General features: G+C 40.8%; 1 protein-coding gene across 1 annotated transcript in view; it reads left to right on the plus strand.

Moving 5' to 3' along the window:
• Positions 1–438: 438 nt before the first annotated feature.
• Positions 439–18490, plus strand: part of LOC126298209 (hemicentin-1-like) — a 748827-nt gene continuing 730775 nt past the window's right edge. The window contains exon 1 of the mRNA XM_049989513.1: positions 439–1116. Coding sequence (XP_049845470.1) covers positions 446–1116 — 671 coding nt within the window. The 5' untranslated portion in view covers positions 439–445. The remainder of the gene's footprint in view (positions 1117–18490) is intronic.

Here is an 18490-nt window from a genome sequence, read left to right on the forward strand (position 1 = left end):
GGGCTGGAATATGAAAATCTGAAATCTGAAAATCTCACACATGGCTTTTGAAGGCGTTGCGGGTTGCTTAAAAACCCATAGGTAGGGGTAGCTGAATGGTTCTAAAGATGGACCAACACGGTATTAATCAGGTGGTCATAAATGATTTGGCCTGTCTGTATCAATGTCTGTGGAAGACCACTCCCATCATCCCTGTCCTGAGTTTCTGAGCCTCCCCGCCACGACCATTAGACATATTTAAATTTATTGACCGTTCATTTTTTGTTGGTACTTGGAAAAGGGCCGTGGGAAAATTGGGAAGGCGCGCTGTGCCGCTTTGTTGTGCTTGGCGCGTTTTGCAGTGCACGGCGCGACGTTTTTTTACAGCGCCGCGGTGACCCCGTGGTGGGGGCAATGCTGCCGGCGCGTCTGCGTTCGCGGCTGGAGCCCGTCAGTGGACGCAGACATGTCGCCGCGAGCGCTACTGCTGCTGCCGCTGCTGTGCCTCGCGCTGGGGCACGCACAAGAGCCGCAGCCGCCCGAAGAGGGCTTCCTGCCCGCCACAGAGCCGCCCGGCTGCGACGCCAGCGTAGGCTGCCTCGGTACCGATGACGAACAGGGCTACACGACGGAGACCGACCAGGAAGCTGCCACAACCATTGTTGAACACCCAGACAACGACTCGTCACTGCCAGGGTGGACCGACACAGGCGCTTCACAGATCGACAGCGGGGACCACGACTGCTCCGAAAACCCAAATAGCACCGAATCGTCTCACTGTGGCCCTCTGGTACCACAACAGCTTCAACTGTCCGAAACAGCAGGCCAGACACTTGAGCCCATAGTTACCGCCTCTGAACTACAAACTACTACTCAGCACACAGTCAGCTCTCGCGGAAATGAGCCCACCGAGCGAAACGCGACCACAGAGGAAGTCTATAGCGAGACCACAACGACTGAACTAAACGTTGCTGCCGTAATTCCTGAGGAATGGCCGTGGGAGTTGGGAGATGGTGTGGACGGTGGCACCCAAGTGATGAGCGACGACGCTAACTACGGGAAAGAAGGCTTGCCCCTGCCACCCTACTTCGCTGGGGGTGATGCCGCGTCTGGAGACCACGACCGAGATCCTACCAGGTGAGCTTCTCGTTCAACTAATGGCTCTGACATTTTCTGCTTCGCAGCTTTAGTTCCACCTTGAGTATGGGTATTACGTTTCCAGTATATCATTACTGAGAGCCAGTGTGTGCCAATACAGACACACACTGAAAAAGGAGACCAAAATATTTGTTCGTGTTATAACAATTTCCTGTTAATGGTACACGCGAAAACAGCTTCTTTTTTATCTTGTAGAATTACGTTGTAGTAATTCCATTTCCTCCTAAAATCTACTATACGTAACTTCTTGCATTTTTTCCATGACCAGTTTCATCACAAATACTGCATCAACTGTCGATCTTCCTCAACGGAAACCCATTTGTTCTTCACTTTCTTAATAAAATGTAGTATATTACTTTTAGGAACCTGAAATGCGGATTAAAAGTAATAACAGTGTGTTTATTAAGTAAAGAACAAATGGGTGAAAAATTCTTCTGAACTAAATAGTCTGAGACTACAACATGGACTACATCTACAAAGGAAACTAAAATATTGGCTTCTGTAGTAAGGAACCACGTAAGGTCGAAAATAGTTGTGGACAGTACAGTTGTAGAACAGGTCACTCATTTCAGTTATCTGGGATGTGGAACCAAAACATATGTGAAACAAAGAACAGGTTAAACAAGACACAAAAAGTAACAAGAATAAAGTTTTATAAGTAATTGACGTTCTCACACTGTTCTAACCAAGTAAGTCGTCGGTTACCTACAAGCGACGAGAAAGTAACATCCAGGCAACTGAAACGCGCCTTCTTAGGGCTGTGAAAGCCAGTACCAGAGTAGACAGAATAAGAAACATTTTTAACGTAAGAAACAAAGAACAAGACAAGAGAAGAAAATGGAGTAAACATCTCGATAGACAGACTACCGTACCCAGTAAGAAATTACTATCTCGAAGGCCAAAGAAGTTTTCGTAGGCCAAAGACGTCTTGAAAGGCCAAGGAAGCAATGGACACTGTAAAAGACAAAGGCGTGCAGAAAATGAAGATGCAGTACATACTGTACATTAAAAGTTTATATACAGTAAATTATGGTTTCTTCGTGGAGAAAATCTAATACTGATTTTTGTAATATCTTTTTCAGCATCAAATGATCGACAAATTCGTTTCATGTAGCCCATAGGTTTTTCATTGTCATTCAAATCACCATCCAAATATCTGCACATACCTATCACGACGTTCTGAATTTCTGATGTTGTGGTTACAGGAACTGTAATGTTGATTTCACTGACAAATTCGTCGTCATCATCAAAATGTCTTCGACAATCATAATTGTAGCTTTATACAGATCCTGATCGACTGCAACAAATTCATCTGGAGATACTGCAGGACAATAAAATACTGTGTAGTCTTCCATGACTTTGATACAAACTTTTCTGATTTCGATAAACCTATCACTGAATCCGAAATATGATGGCAGTGTTCTGACAATGGCAGCACACAAAGTAAAGTTGCAATCATTGCCTTTCTTCGTTCAACAAAAAATATAAATCAATAAATTTGGGTGACGTCGCAAATGCAGAAAGCACGTATGTATGCTCGTCCGAGAAGCGAGACTTATGCTTCTTATACTACTTTTGTTTCTTGTTAAAGAACAAAAATGTACGATATTGCATAGCATTTCGTTAGGAACGCAGAATTATTTCGTGTTAGCCGATTTTTCGTTTTGAGGGTTTTCATGTTATACGGTTTTCACTGTAACTAAAAGTAACAGAAAAAAGTATACATGCAGGGTCTTTCTGGAGGACCCGTAAATATTTTGGTGGGTGATACGTGGTAGTATAGACAAATTCAAATGAAACGTTTCATATAACATGTGTCAAGTTTTTATTGGTTATAGAGATACGGTTATTAGGATGTAATCCAAACAAATACTCTCAAAAGGTTCCAAGCAAAGGCAGATGATTAAGTTCAGAGCTGATTTTCATAAATTCCAACTCATACTTTAACATACTTTCGAAGTTTCTTTACGACACAACGCGTGTAGCTTTTAAGAGTTCATCTTTGTGTCGTTTTATTTGGGCAACACTTTGCCTTTCAGCCATCCCTATAGGAAAAAATCTAGAGGGGTACAGTACGCGGACCTTGATTGCCAAGAAACGTGACCATCTCTGCCGATCCATCTTCCGGCGAATGTTAGGTGTAGTTGATGTGTCACCTGACGACTAAAATATTTGGGGTTCCAGTCACGCTGGAAGATCATACTCATGCTTGTAGCTAAAGGAACCTCTTCCAGTAATGCTGGAAGCTCGTTTTCAAGAACGTCTAGGTAGCATGAACCAGCCAGACACTGCTGTAACAGAACATGCCCAATTCCCTGAGTGACGCAGCGCAGTGGCTAGCACACTGGACTCGAGTGTGGGAGGAGGACAATTCAAACCCACGTCCGGCCATCCTGATTAAGATTTTCCGTGACTTCCCCAAAATGTTTAAGGCAAATGCCGGGATGGTTCCATCGAAAGGGCACGGCCTACTTTCTTCCCCATCCTTCCCTAATCCGAGCTTGTGCTCCCTCTCTAATGACCTCGCGGTCGACAGGACGTTAAAAACTAATCGCCTCCTCCTCATCCCAATCAATTCATTGTCTACCATACCACACCACACATGTACAGAGAATGGTATGTCACCACAAAGGTATCTGGCTTTTCATCAGATCAACGATGTGAAATACGAGTGTTATTTAAACCGTTACGAGCAAAAGTGACTTCATCAGTCAACAGCATTAATGGGATTGCTCGTTGAGTAGCAATTAGCTAGCGACAAAATTCTAGTCGTCTACCTTCAACTCCGTCTCGAAGTTGTTGATTCCGCAGTGGGTGACAATACTGGAGGCCGTGTATATGTTAATTAACAAGTTAACCTTCTTCATTTCACCAGCTGAGGGACTGCTGAGAGAATGTTTAGTGATTTGAAACTTATTCGCCTGACTCCTCTTTCAATTTTGAATTTCCCACTATGCTGGCGACTTCTAAAGGAAGTTGCAGCGTTGATGTACATATTCTTCATCATACTAAGTTAGGATTAATTATTTCTTTATTTGTCGGGGACTATTGGTAAAAGTTTTGCTGAAACTGAGTCAAAAGCATTCTTAAAACCTATTAGCACCCACCAAAATTCTAAATCATTCTCATTGTCTCCGAGTGCAAACGGGCCATTGCCATATATTCTATTCTACATCATGATTGTTCCTATGTTTGCACATAATCCAATGTTTTTTTCTATGTGGTTAGTGAAAATATCTTGGGTATTGTAGAGAAGGGACTATTAAATCTACAGTATTCTATGTCTGGTCTGTCTCAAATCTCGTTAAGTAGAACAGCTATAGCATTGCTTCAATTTCTTCTTAATATGGTGTACCACTGTGTTTAAAAATTCCTATGATCAACATTTTCGACTTTCTCTTAGATGAATCTGTTTCTCTCCAGTTCTATAATCATTTTTAGTATACATTTTAATAGTCTAAACAACTTCAAATTTTGAAGTACTTTAGAACTGTCATGTCCTTTTGAAGCTTTTCTCATCCCGAAGGTTTCTTTGAAAATTGCAGTGCTTTACTAGGAATTGCAACAATTGGGTTATACCATCAATTGATGAACAACATGAACAAGAGTCAGTAAACAGAGCAGACTGCTCCAAATTATTTGGTATACAAACTGATGGAAATATCTACTGGAAGAAGCATATTACTGAGTTTCTCACACAATTAAGGTCAGCTACATTTGCTCTTCGTATAACTGCTGACATATTTTGCATATTGCAACTCAATAATGTTTTACAGAATAATTTTCTGGGGTAACTCATCACTTAGAAAGAATGTATTGATTGCACAAAAGCGAACAGTTCACACATGAACGTCAGGTAGGTACCTTTTCAAGGAGCTAGGCATTTTAACAGCACTATCAAATACATACATTCGCTAATGAAATTCGTCATAAATAATCAATCACAATTTGAGGAGAACAGTGATACTCATACCTACAAAACTAGAGGTAAAAACGACCTTTACTACCCATTGTTAAACCTGTCAGGGACTCAGAAAGGAGTTCAATATACAGCAGCAAAATTTTTGATCATTTACCCAAAAACATCAAATGACTGACAGTCAGTCAAGCAAAATTGTCCTGGACAATTTCTGCTATTCCATGCACGATTTTCCATTGAAAAGCTGGCAGCCTGTAAACAAAACTATTTCTTAGATGTGTAGGACTAAAAAACAATGCGTTCATTACCACATACATATCCTGTAAATTGACGCTATCCATATCATTTCGATAAACGAATTTATTAGATGATCTAGAGAACATGTAATTAACTAACTGACATGGTTCTATTGGACATAGTACGCCCTTGTCCCCTTCCAACCATTAAAGGAAAATTACGGTACACGGTCACCATTCCGCAACATGCTACAGCTTGGCATTTCTCACATAAACAAATTATTGCCAGAGGAGAAATGGCAGAATAGTGGAGGATAAAATCCTTGGTCCGACTGAGAACTGAATTTAAGACGTTAGATATTGTTGTTCGATATTTACCCGTATATCCACTGGCGGGAAAAACTTAAGGGTAATTTTCGCATGATATTTCACTGCCAAGTAACATAGTTCGATGAAACTTGGACCACGCATAGAAAGAACTGTTACAGCGTAATAGAGAATGTAACTGAAAGAAATACGCAATGGGACAAAGAGAAGTGACACTTTTATTCGAAGACAATAATTACACCGACGTGGAATTACAAAAGGTGGGACATAGTTTTAATAAGGTATCACCACGGACAGTAGTACATGCTCTGCAACGTGCTCCCATACTGGTCAGAAGGTTGGTGATAAGTTCTTGTGCTAGGAGTCTCCATTCCTCCACCAGCGCGGTTGACAACGTCTGGATGGAGCGTGTGCACGTGCTGCAATACTCCTCCACAAAGCGTCCCATGCGTGCTCGGTGGCATTTGAGTCGAGGGAATGGACAGGCCAGTCCATTCACTGAATGTCCTCTCGTTCCAAGAGCTACTCCACCTGTGCAGTTCGATGTGGTCGTGCACTGTCATCCACAAAAATAAATTCAGGGCCGAATGCAAACCCGAAAAGTTGCTGGGCGCTTTACATAGCCTCATATGGCGAGGGGTGTGTACACGAAATGCACGTAGGATCATTATGGAGCGTGATCGTTTTGGTGGTCCCGGTATTATGATGTGGTTAGCCATAATGTTGCATGAAAATAATGGCCTCCAAATCTTTGAACACGGTATAATCACCAGTCAACGTTATTGTGACACTGTACTTCTTCCCCATGAGTGTCTTTTCAGGGTAGCATTCTACCCTGACTTCATTTTTATGGCTGACAATGCGCGACCGATTTGAACTACGGAACAAGGGGATATTCGGCTAATGCACTGGCAGGCCTCCTTCCTCCGATTTAAATCTCATCAAGCACTTGCGGAATGCGTGGACAAACGTATTACAACACGTCCACACGCACCGACCATCCTGCAGTTATCAACACCTCTAGTGGAGGAATCAGGGCCTTAGTTTATAACTTTCCGTACTCAGCTTATCCTTCAGAATTTTCCACAAAGTTTCGAAGGTATGTTGCTTCGCTGTCTTTTACGATGGGAGGTTTCCTCAGCTGATCCCTACCACTTGTCAGCCAAGTTATTACATATGACAGTGAGTCGAATTCCGAAAGAGGAGGTCCAGTTAAATTAATAAACATTGTATCAGACACATGATCCACCAAACAAGGCATTTCTTAAAGGGGTTAAAACTGATTCGTGAAACTAAATGTGCTGTCACACTCAGCTGTGTTAAGCAGAAAGCAATGGCAGTAGATGACGAGGCTTCCGTTCCATATTTCTATATTTTTTATACTCCTTGAAAGCGTTTGAGGTTTCCCTGTTATCTGAGATTCTAAATTGTTTTTCCGTGCATTATATCTACCTTCTCGGGCCATTCAGGTGGACTTAATACCGTTAGATGACATAGGAGATCATTATAGCTACTACTACAGGCTGTTTAAAGATGAATACAAAGGTTTTAAAGATTTCTAGAATTTAAGGAACACATAGAAAATGTTGTGGGGAAGGCTCACCAAAGACTGCGTTTTGTTGGTAGGACACTTAGAAAATGTAACAGACCTACTAAGGAGACTGCCTACACTACGCTTGTCCGTCCTCTTTTAGAATACTGCTGCGCGGTGTGGGATCCTTACCAGATAGGACTGACGGAGTACATCGAAAAAGTTCAAAGAAAGGCAGCACGTTTTGTATTAATGCGAAATATGGGAGAGAGTGTCACGTAAATGATAAAAGATTTGGGCTGGAAATCATTAAAGGAAAGGCGTTTTTCGTTGCGACGGAATCTTCTCACTAAATTCCAATCACCAACTTTCTCCTTCGAATGCGAGAATATTTTGTTGACAGCTACCTACACAGGGAGGAACGATCACCACTATAAAGTAAGGGAAATCAGAGCTCGTACGGAAATCTATAGATGTTCATTCTTTCCGCGCTCTATACGAGATTGGAATAATAGAGAATTGTGAAGTTGGTTCGATGAACCCTCTGTCAGGCACTAGAATGTGATTTGCAGAGTATCGATGTAGATGTAGATTAGATTCAGATTATATTTATATACATCACATCAAATGAAAGAGCTGTTCAGACCTGGGGACAAAGGGAAGTGTATGGAACAACCAATAGTGAATCTAGAACGTGCTGAACAAGAGTCTCTCACACGCAGTCCCAAGAAATCATTTCGGAAGGTTAGCCGTGAAATAGCAAATCCAATGTCGTCTGTGCGGAGACTTTTAAAGACACGTTTACAACTACGTTCTTAAAGTTTGCAGTTGTTAAAAATCTAAATCCTTGAGATTACGGTTTATGTGCCGACTTTGCAAACGAAATGACGATGAAGATTTGCTGGACCGCGTTGCCTTCAATGATGAATCGACATTTCACTTAAGTGGAAATGTGAACACACATAATGTGCACATCTGGTGGTCAGAAAATCCCCACAAGATAGTACAGCTGCGACGAGACTCCCCTAAACTGATTTTTTGTGCCGTATCTCGGCGGAAGGTTTATGAGCTTTTCTTTTTCTGGGAAGCAACTGTAATCGGTGCTTCTTTTCGTGATGCGTTATAACTATGGTTCTTTCCTCAGTTGGAAGGAGCTGAAACACAGAACTTTATCTGGTAGTAAGATGGGCGCCACCTCACTGGCATAACTCAGCACGCAAGTGGTTAAACGATGTGCCCAACCGCTGGATTGTCTGCAAGGTGGCGGATGACACAGCTTGTATTGTATGGCCTCCACGTTTACACCCAACCTGATGCCATACAGTTTTTACGTTTGGGGTTTCGTAAAGCATCATGTCTATAAGCCTCCGCTACCAGCAAATTTCTACCCGACTTTAGAACAGGATTTTTGCAACAATCACTCCAGACACTCAAGTCAAGGTTTGGGAAGAACTCCCCTATCGACTCGATATGTGAGGAATGGTGTTCACATTGAACACTTGTAAGAAAAAATGTTTGAGCTGCTCTGTCATTTGATGTCTTATTTATAATTCCAGGTTGACTGCAATAAATGCTACAAAGCCTGAAAACCAGTATATTGAATTTGAAAGACCCTGTATTTTGTAAATCTTGAATCATTCCAATGTAAGAAAACTAAGTAATTAACAATCTTCATTCTAAATTGGCAGCAGGACTTCTTTAAAACTGTCCTGCACGAATCATTCTTATTTTATTGGATCCTGACAGGCACGGACTAGAATTTACTTGATTTAGTCATACCGTTAGCTACTTTGGCATAATGGCCAGGATTTTGCAGCAAGGTCTGTAATATTTTAGCAGTTCTTTTTATCAGTTTGTGTGCTGCTGGCAGTGTCATTTCCTTCTTTTGAAGAGCACAAAGCACGTCCTAGGTATTTCCGTAAGCCAGAATATCAGACTGATTTCTTGTAACATCATTCTCAGCCATGCCCAAATGGGAATATAAATTCTCAAAGTTTTGTCACATAGCTTGCAGATTTCTTTTAATCGATGAAACGCACCGAATTGTGAAAGTGTTACCAATACAGAACATTCGTTTCGCCACAGCTTTTGCACAGGTGTTTAGGTCTCTTTTGTTCTCGGGAGACTGATTGTATAGACCATACAGTTTTTCTACAAATGTCTGAGACTAATTTATTCCACGGATTTCTATGATGGAATCATTAACAGCTAACTCTAGTCTATGGTTGCTGCAATGCCAGATTATGATAGAGGGAAATAAATTTTTAGGTTGTGCCCCTATACCACTATTTCTGCCTATCACTGTTGAGGCATCTTAACATGAAAAACATATAAGCTTTTTTTTAAAGAAGAACAACAGTAATACTACAAGCTAGTTCAGTCAAATCTAAAAACATAGTTTGCTAACTGTTAGTGTCCTCCATAGGAAATTTAAAACGTACAACTTGTATCTGCTTTTTGCTCATTGTGATAGATCCATCTATTAATGTACTCATTTTCTGTTAGCTTTCTACAATATGTTTCACGATTCTTTCACGGATACTTTCAATGATATGACATGTGATCACTGCAACAGAAATTTGCGTCAAGGATTCTTCCCACTGTTAAGAGCTTGGAGATGTATATCAACTGGCATATCAGTGTAAGGTCTCTGATATTTTGAAGTTTTGCAAGCTGTTCTAAACATACGAGCAGGCATTTCAACTTCTTCTTATTGCACTGTTATAAATCCTTGTCCTAAGTATTGCTTTTCACCTAATTCCACTTGTTCTGACCCAGATATGTTTGATTTATTTAATTTATGTTCACGATTTTTTTTCCTCTAGCTCTGTTTTGAGCTCTTTTATCACTCCCATAGAAATTTATTTTTCCGTGCACCCATTCCTCTGAAATGTGAAGTCCCTGGGGCTTTTTAGGAATAAAACTTGCTTGTGAACATATCTTAAATCCTAAGTTAACTTTATTAATAATTATCGATGCATTCTCATCTCTAAAATAATTCCACTGAGCTGAGGTCCAGCAGCAAGGCAGAAGAGTGGTATCATTGACTGAATCCGTTACACAGTGTATTGTAGAGCCTGAGAGGTACTTCTCTACTGCGACGGGTCTGTCCACTTGCTCTTTCAGCACTATCACTAACTTCACTCGAAATTTTTGCAATATTACTTTCACCTTCACCGGTTTCGCCACAATTATTTTGTCATAACCGCATTAGTAAACTCATTTTGCATCATGATCATATACATAACATCTGATTCCCAACAAGTCACAGTACTTACTGCTATTGCAATCGAGATTGTATTCCAAATACAATCTAACTCTAGGAGCAACAAGTCTTGTTAACATAAATTATAACGTCAGGCGAACTAACTGATTGCTGAAGTACGTTTTTCTTTGGAATCCTTCGTATCGTGCAGCAATATTATCATCTCACCCGTTATTAGGTATATCGTATGAGATATTGCCTGACCAATTCAATAAATTTATAGAATTTATAAAAAAAACTATAGGATTGGTATTTTACGAGCTGGTCCATACCGCTATAAATCAGCAGGTTTTAGGACTTCCGGTACTTTATTCGGACAATTCTGTAACTATCGGTACTGAATGACGGTGAGTATCCAACTAAAGTCCTGGGAGGAATAGTACGCCCTACCACAAGAACTGCTTACCAACCTTGTAGCGACCACGGGAACACGTTGCAAAGCATGCATTCCCGTCTGTGGGGATCTCTCTTCCTATTAAGGGTCGTGTTATGCTTTTTCTAATATGCGGGAGACCATCATGAATGGCGGTGACTTCAGTGTAATTATCGTCTCTTTGTGTATTTCTTTCAGTTATCTCGTGTACTGTACTGTAGCAGTTCTTTCTATGTATGGTCCAAGTTTCAGTGAGTTACGTTACTTGGCAGTGGCACATCATGTGAAAGTTACTTTCGTCCTTAAGTATTGCACACTTATATATAGTGTTCAAAACCCCTATGTAGTTTGGAACTGGCCACTAAATGTCACGAGAGCCGGACCAACCGCCAAAAAAGGAGGCGGGGAGTATTGTATTATCAGTAGAGAAGAGGTATGTGCAGAATGGGTAGGTCAGGAGAGTTCAGAGTCTCTGAACGTGGAATAATCATTGGCTGTCACCTGAGTAACAAATCTGTCGGGGACATTTCAGTCCATCTAAAGCTACTCAAGTCGACAGATTGTGAAGTGAGAGTGACAGGAATAGTGTGCAATGATCGAGCACCTACTTTGAGAAACTCTTGAATTGTGAACCCATCCTTGAAAAATTTGAATCCATCCCAAATAACCGTGAGAATCTGGATTCAGAACCAGCAACGACCGAAGAACTACAGAAGGTCATTTCACAGCTTAAAAACAACAAAGCGTTCGGAGAAAACCAAACAGTGGTCTAACTATGGAAAAAAGCTGACAAAAATGCAATTACATCTTTTCAGTGTGTTTTCGATAAAATCTGGAAAGAAGAAGAGATCCCCACAGAATGGAGAACAGCTCTCATCCACCCTATCCACAAGGTTTCAAGACAGACCCCAACAATTACAGAGGAATATCACTGCTGGATATAACATACAAGATTCTTTCTGAAGTCCTTATGAACAGGACAGAGCCGCAATTGGACCCGCAAACTGGGGAATACCAGGGAGTTTTAGAAAGAGTATATCATGCTCGGAACAAATACTAAACCTCAAAAACATCATGGCATACCAAGAATCAAGAGCAGAGGCATACGTAATCTCCTTCATTGATTTCAAAAAAAACATATCATACGATTAGTAGAGAATCTCTGTTATCAGTCCTAATAGAAATGGATTTGGATAAGAAAACAACTAATATTATAAAAACGACCCTTACAAATACATTTTCGAAAGTTAAATTTATGGGCGAACTATCGGAACCCTTTGAAATAAAAACGGGAGTGCGACAGGGGGATGGGCTCTCACCGTTGCTGTTCAATTGTGCGCTTGAGTCAGAGAGTGGTATAAGACTGGGTTGCAAAAAGAAGAACCTTAAAGTAAATTTTATTGCTTTTGCAGATGCTATGGCCCTGTTTGCTGAAACAATGGATGAAGAACGGAAGCAAATCCTTGAAGTAAAGAAACAAGCAGCTAAAATAGGTCTTCACATCTTCTTTGGAAAAACTAAGATATTGACAAACATCGAGCACTCATGTAACACCTCAAAGTTCAAGAACAAAAGATTGAAATAGTAAAAGAATTCAAATATCTCGGAGAATGGATTAGTTGGAATGCTGGGGAACACAAAGCAATGGAATCCAGATAAAATAAACTTGAATTGGCCTTCCAACTAACAAAAAATAGATGCAAAAAAATCTCTTTCACAGGGGTCCAAAATTACACATTGCAAGAAACTGATTAAGCCAGGAGCAATGTATGCAGCAGAAACACTACATATGAATCTCAATGGCCAAATGGAGAAACTTGAGCTAAAGAAAAGAAAAAATTTAAGAAAAATCATAGGACCAAAATTTCAAGACAATAAGATTATATCAAAAATGAAACTCTCTATAAGAAAATTAAAAAACTTTCAGATACTATGCGAAAAAGGAGAATAAATTTTTATGGTCATCTTCTCAGAATGAATTCTAACAGATTAACCTAACAAATCTTTTATTTTTTCCGTAACCGCAAAACGAAACGCAACTGGTTTAAAGAAACTGAGAAAGACCTAGTAGAATTAATGATTTCAGAAAATTCACTTATCGATCGAGCAGCTAAATCAATTACTAAAGATGAAAGCATAGGGTTCCAAGACAAATCTACAAAAAGTCCAAACCTTTCATCTCGGAAGAAGAGAGGAAAAGAAGATCAGAAAGAATGAAGAAATACTGGGCCCTAAGAAAAGAACAAAGCACAAAGAAATGATTGATCCAGCGTACCCCAAAGAGGGTGAAACGAAAGAAGAACAAGATCGAGCACCTTCTCATAAGTCAGGCATTTCTGTAGACTATGCCACGTGATGCTTGAAGTGGTTACGACACCAATGGACTATAGGTGATTGGAAACGAATGATTTGGAGTGAAGAAGCACACACTACCATGAGGCACTCGGATGGACAGGTTTCAGTTTGGGGGATGCTTTGAGAACCTTACTCTCCGTCACATGTGGTGGCAACAGTGAAGTCAGTTCAGAATGATGATTGTATCAGCATCACAATGCACCCTGTCATAAAGCAGCATCTGTGACATAATGGTTTGTGGGCAATCACATTCCTGAAATGGACTGGCGTGCTCGGAATACCGACCTGAACTCAATGGAACAGCTTTGAAATGAGTTAAAACGCCGATTTGGCTCCAGACTTCAGCGTCCATCAACCATTTTCTCTGGTTTCGGCTTTTGAGGAAGAATGGACGGACATTCGCACATCTCATTGGAAGTGTCCGCAGAAGAGTTCAAGCCGCCATAAAGGCTAAGGGTGGACAAACCCTATATTTATGTCCACTAATATGTTCAAAAATGGCGGTCGCGCGGTTCCAGACTGTTGCGCCTAGAACCGCTCGTCCACCCGGACGGCTGAGTCAAAACAAGCACTTTTGAAAGCACGTTCGTTTATTGTAGAGAAAAGTAACTTTTATATGCTAAATGAAGTTGCTGGAGATCAACCAATGTGAAATACGACAAAACTGGATAAAAAGTTCGTGCAATGTAATTTGGATGCTTTAGCTGGAAAATAAGGTTTTTCAGGTCCTTCCGTGTTGTCGAATCTTTTATATCTATTCATAGTAGCTTCAACACCGAGGAAAAAAGGGAAAGGGGAAGAACTTAAAAGAAGTTACAGACAAAGAAGAAAAAAATAATTTAGAGGACCGTGACGAGAAAAAGGGCAACGTAAATAGTATCAACGGCATATCCAAAGGAGAGGGACTGGTGAGGTAAGGATGCCATACATACTCGTATTTCCACGAGTAAACGCCCTTAGTCACGACGTCTGGATCAAAAGACAATGACTTGTAACGGACAGTGCATATTGTATTTGCTATTTTTCTATTCGTTACAAAGTGTTTTCCTCAACGATAATTCTATAGGTATTGAAGGGATTGTTCGGCCATCATATGCTGATAATTATCTTTATTTCTTTATTATCGAGTTTTTCGCTTGTCTAGGGGCTTTCAAGCTGACGTAGGTACATTTCAAGTGTCGTGTAGGCGTGTGATAGAAATGGAGTTGCCAACACTGCCAGTACAAATCTTTACTGTATTGAAAGACGCAATCAAGATGACCGTCTCCAAGCTTCCTTTATCATCTGTTTCAGTGGACAGTTTCCAGTAAGACACTAGATGTTATGAATTATTTGTATTCCCTACTTATTGTCATACTTCTTCATTTATGCAAATCTTTTATTGTCCTGTTTAATTCTTCCTTGTTGCTGTTGTTGTTGTCTTCAGTCCTGAAACTAGTTTGATGCATCTCTCCATGCTACTCTATCCTGTGCAAGCTTCTTCATCTCCCAGTACCTACTGCAACCTACATCCTTCTGAATCTGCTTAGTGTAGTCATCTCTTGGTCTCCCTCTACGATTTTTACCCTCCACACTGCCCTCCAATACTAAATTGGTGATCCCTTGATGCCTCAGAACATGTACTACCAACCGAACCCTTCTTCTGGTCAAGTTGTGCCACAAACTTCTCTTCTCCCCAATCCGATTCAATACTTCCTCATTAGTTATGTGATCTACCCATCTAATCTTCAGCAATCTTCTGTACCACCACATTTCGAAAGCTTCTATTCTCTTCTTGTCCAAACTATTTATCGTCCATGATTCACTTCCATACATGTCAACACTCCATACAAATACTTTCAGAAATGACTTCCTGACACTTAAATCTATACTCGATGTTAACAAACTTCTCTTCTTCAGAAACGCTTTCCTTGCCATTGCCAGTCTACATTTTATATCCTCTCTACTTCGACCATCATCAGTTATTTTCTCCCCAAATAGCAGAACTCCTTTACTACTTTAAGTGTCTCACTTACTAATCTCATTCCCTCAGCATCACCCGACTTAATTCGACTACATTCGATTATCCTCGTTTTGCTTTTGTTGATGTTCATCTTATATACTCCTCTCAAGACACTGTCCATTCCATTCAACTGCTCTTCCAAGTCCTTTGCTGTCTCTGACAGAATTACGATGTCATCGGCGAACCTCAGAGTTTTTATTTCTTCTCCATGGACTTTAATACCTACTCCGAATTTTTCTTTTGTTTCCTTCACTGCTTGCTCAATATACAGATTGAATAACATCGGGGATAGACTACAGCCCTGTCTCACTCCCTTCCCAACCACTGCTTCCCTTTCATGTCCCTCGACTCTTATAACTGCCATCTGGTTTCTGTACAAATTGTAAATTGCCTTTCGCTCCCTGTATTTTACCCCTGTCACCTTCATAATTTGAAAGAGAGTATTCCAGTCAACATTGTCAAAAGTTTTCTCTAAGTCTACAAATGCTAGAAACGTAGGTTTGCCCTTCCTTAATCTTTCTTGTAAGGTAAGTCGAAGGGTCAGTATTGCCTCACGTGTTTCAACATTTCTACGGAATCCAAACTGATCTTCCCCGAGGTCGGCTTCTACTAGTTTTTCCATTCGTCTGGAAAGAACTCGCGTTAGTATTTTGCAGCTGTGACTTATTAAACTGATAGTTCGGTAATTTTCACATCTGTCAACACCTGCTTTCTTTGGGATTGGAATTATTATATTCTTCTTGAAGTCTGAGGGTATTTCGCCTGTCTCATACATCTTGCTCACCAGATGGTAGAGTTTTGTCAGGACTGGCTCTCCCAAGGCCGTCAGTAGTTCCAATTCAATGTTGTCTACTCCCGCGGCCTTGTATCGACTCAGGTCTTTCAGTGCTCTGTCAAACTCTTCACGCAGTATCGTATCTCCCATTTCATCTTCATCTACATCCTCTTCCATTTCCATAATATTGTCCTTAAGTACATCGCCCTTGTATAGACCCTCTATATACTCCTTCCACCTTTCTGCTTTCCCTTCTTTGGTGAGAACTGGGTTTCCATCTGAGCTCTTAATATTCATACAAGTGGTCCTCTTTTCTCCAAAGGTCTCTTTAATTTTCCTGTAGGCAGTATCTATCTTACCCCTAGTGAGATAAGCCTCTACATCCTTACATTTGTCCTCTAGCCATCCCTGCTTAGCCATTTTGCACTTCCTGTCGATCTCATTTTTGAGACGTTTGTATTCCTTTTTGCCTGCTTCATTTACTGCATTTTTATATTTTCTCCTTTCATCAATTAAATTCAATATTTCTTCTGTTACCCAAGAATTTCTGCTATCCCTCGTCTTTTTACCTACTTGATCCTCTGCTGCCTTCACTACTTCATGCCTCAAAGCTACCCATTCTTCTTCTATTGTATTTCTTTCCCCCATTCCTGTCAATTGCTCCCTTATGCTCTCCTTGAAACTCCGTACAACCTCTGGTTCTTTTAGTTTATCCAGGTCCCATCTCCTTAAATTCCCACCTTTTTGCAATTTCTTCAGTTTTAATCTACAGGTCATAACCAACAGATTGTGGTCAGAGTCCACATCTGCCCCTGGAAATGTCTTACAATTTAAAACCTGGTTTCTAAATCTCTGTCTTACCATTGTATAATCTATCTGAAACCTGTCAGTATCTCCAGGCTTCTTCCATGTATACAGCCTTCTTTTATGATTCTTGAACCAAGTGTTACCTATGATTAAGTTGTGCTCTGTGCAAAATTCTACCAGGCGGCCTCCTCTTTCATTTCTTTGCCACAGTCCATATTCACCTACTACGTTTCCTTCTCTCCCTTTTCCTACTACCGAATTCCAGTCACCCATGACCATTAAATTTTCGTCACCCTTCACTATCTGAATAATTTCTTTTCTTCCTTATGGAACCATATTAAAATTTACGATTTTGCCGCCCCCAAAATCCTACCGTGCTGGGCTGTCGCACGGTTGGCACCGGCTCGCCCCCGTGCCCCTTCTTCCATCTGCCCTAGAGCCGGCGCAATGCAGACGATGGATAATGACACTAGATGTCGTCAAAATGTTTATGTGTTTTATGTTTACAGATACAGGGAAATGAGTCAAGATGCACGATTTATAGCCTTCTGAGTTTAAAACAGAGTGGATGATAACTTTCGTACATGGCAAGCTGTCACAGGCAACTGCAATCAGAGGCTCATCACACGCACCTGTGTTCCAATGTTTAAATTTCTCCCGTAGCCTTTCGCTCTTACTTCTTCTTTAATGTGGAAATCTGTATTTGCTTCCGTGTTTTCTAGTTTATCCTTCTCTGGGTGCAGCAGTTATAGCCATGTCGCTATTTCTAGTTGTGGAAGTATCACACTCTGGTGTGGGTAAAGAGCTAGAGTCACATTCAGGTGGAGTAGGGGTCGCCATTCCGCCCAGCCACCCAGATTTCGGATTTCCGTGGGTTCTGAAAACAGCCGGAGTGAATCCTCTGAGAAAGGTATGCTCGATTTCCTGCCGAACCTGAGCTCGTGCTTCATCACTAATGACCTCGCTAGTTTTCGGAGGTTGGACCCTAAGACTCCTTTTGTTCCCTTTCAAACTGTGAAGACCTCCAAGTTCACAGTTATGCATTCATTCCCTGTTTGTATCTTCCGCAACTGAGAATTCCTCAATGGTCAGTGGTACTGACCAGCTGAAAAATGTTGCCTTACTAGAAGACTTCACTGTTAAACTTGCTGTGTCATGTTTCCTTATTCGCCGCTTATACTCTCAGTTTTTATGTTATAAGCGCATTATGTTTTCCAGTTATTTATACTTGGATTGTTTTGCTGTTATATTTTATTGTTTTTAATTAGCAAAGAACTTTGGCGAATTAAGGAGGTAGTGAATCAGTAGTCGCCGAGATTATTTCTTCCGTCTCCGCATTGTTTTCAGATCACAAGAATGGACTAACGACTCATTGACGACACGGAAATACGAACGAACATCAGCAAACAGATAGTAAAATGCAACAATTCACGGTATTTTGTCTGAGTAAAACGAAGCGCTTATCATGTCGAATAAACACATTTCAATAGCTGCATACACCGTTCCATTATTAATGACCGAATTATAGAAAAGTTGCTGTAACTATGACCAGAGACTGGATGGTTGTTCGAGTTAAAGGAACCAAACTGCGAGGTCATCAGTCTTTTCATCCTACATGTATCGAACCAGGAATAATCATCAGAGGAAGGATACAAAAGGTAAATTCTGTGCAGTTGGAGGCCCCCGGAGCATGGTATTCCACAAGCACTACCTTACCGTCCTCTACCCCGAGAAAACAAGCAGCACAGGCAAGATGATGAACT

Source organism: Schistocerca gregaria, chromosome X (assembly GCF_023897955.1).
Source record: "Schistocerca gregaria isolate iqSchGreg1 chromosome X, iqSchGreg1.2, whole genome shotgun sequence".
Lineage (NCBI taxonomy): Eukaryota > Metazoa > Arthropoda > Insecta > Orthoptera > Acrididae > Schistocerca > Schistocerca gregaria.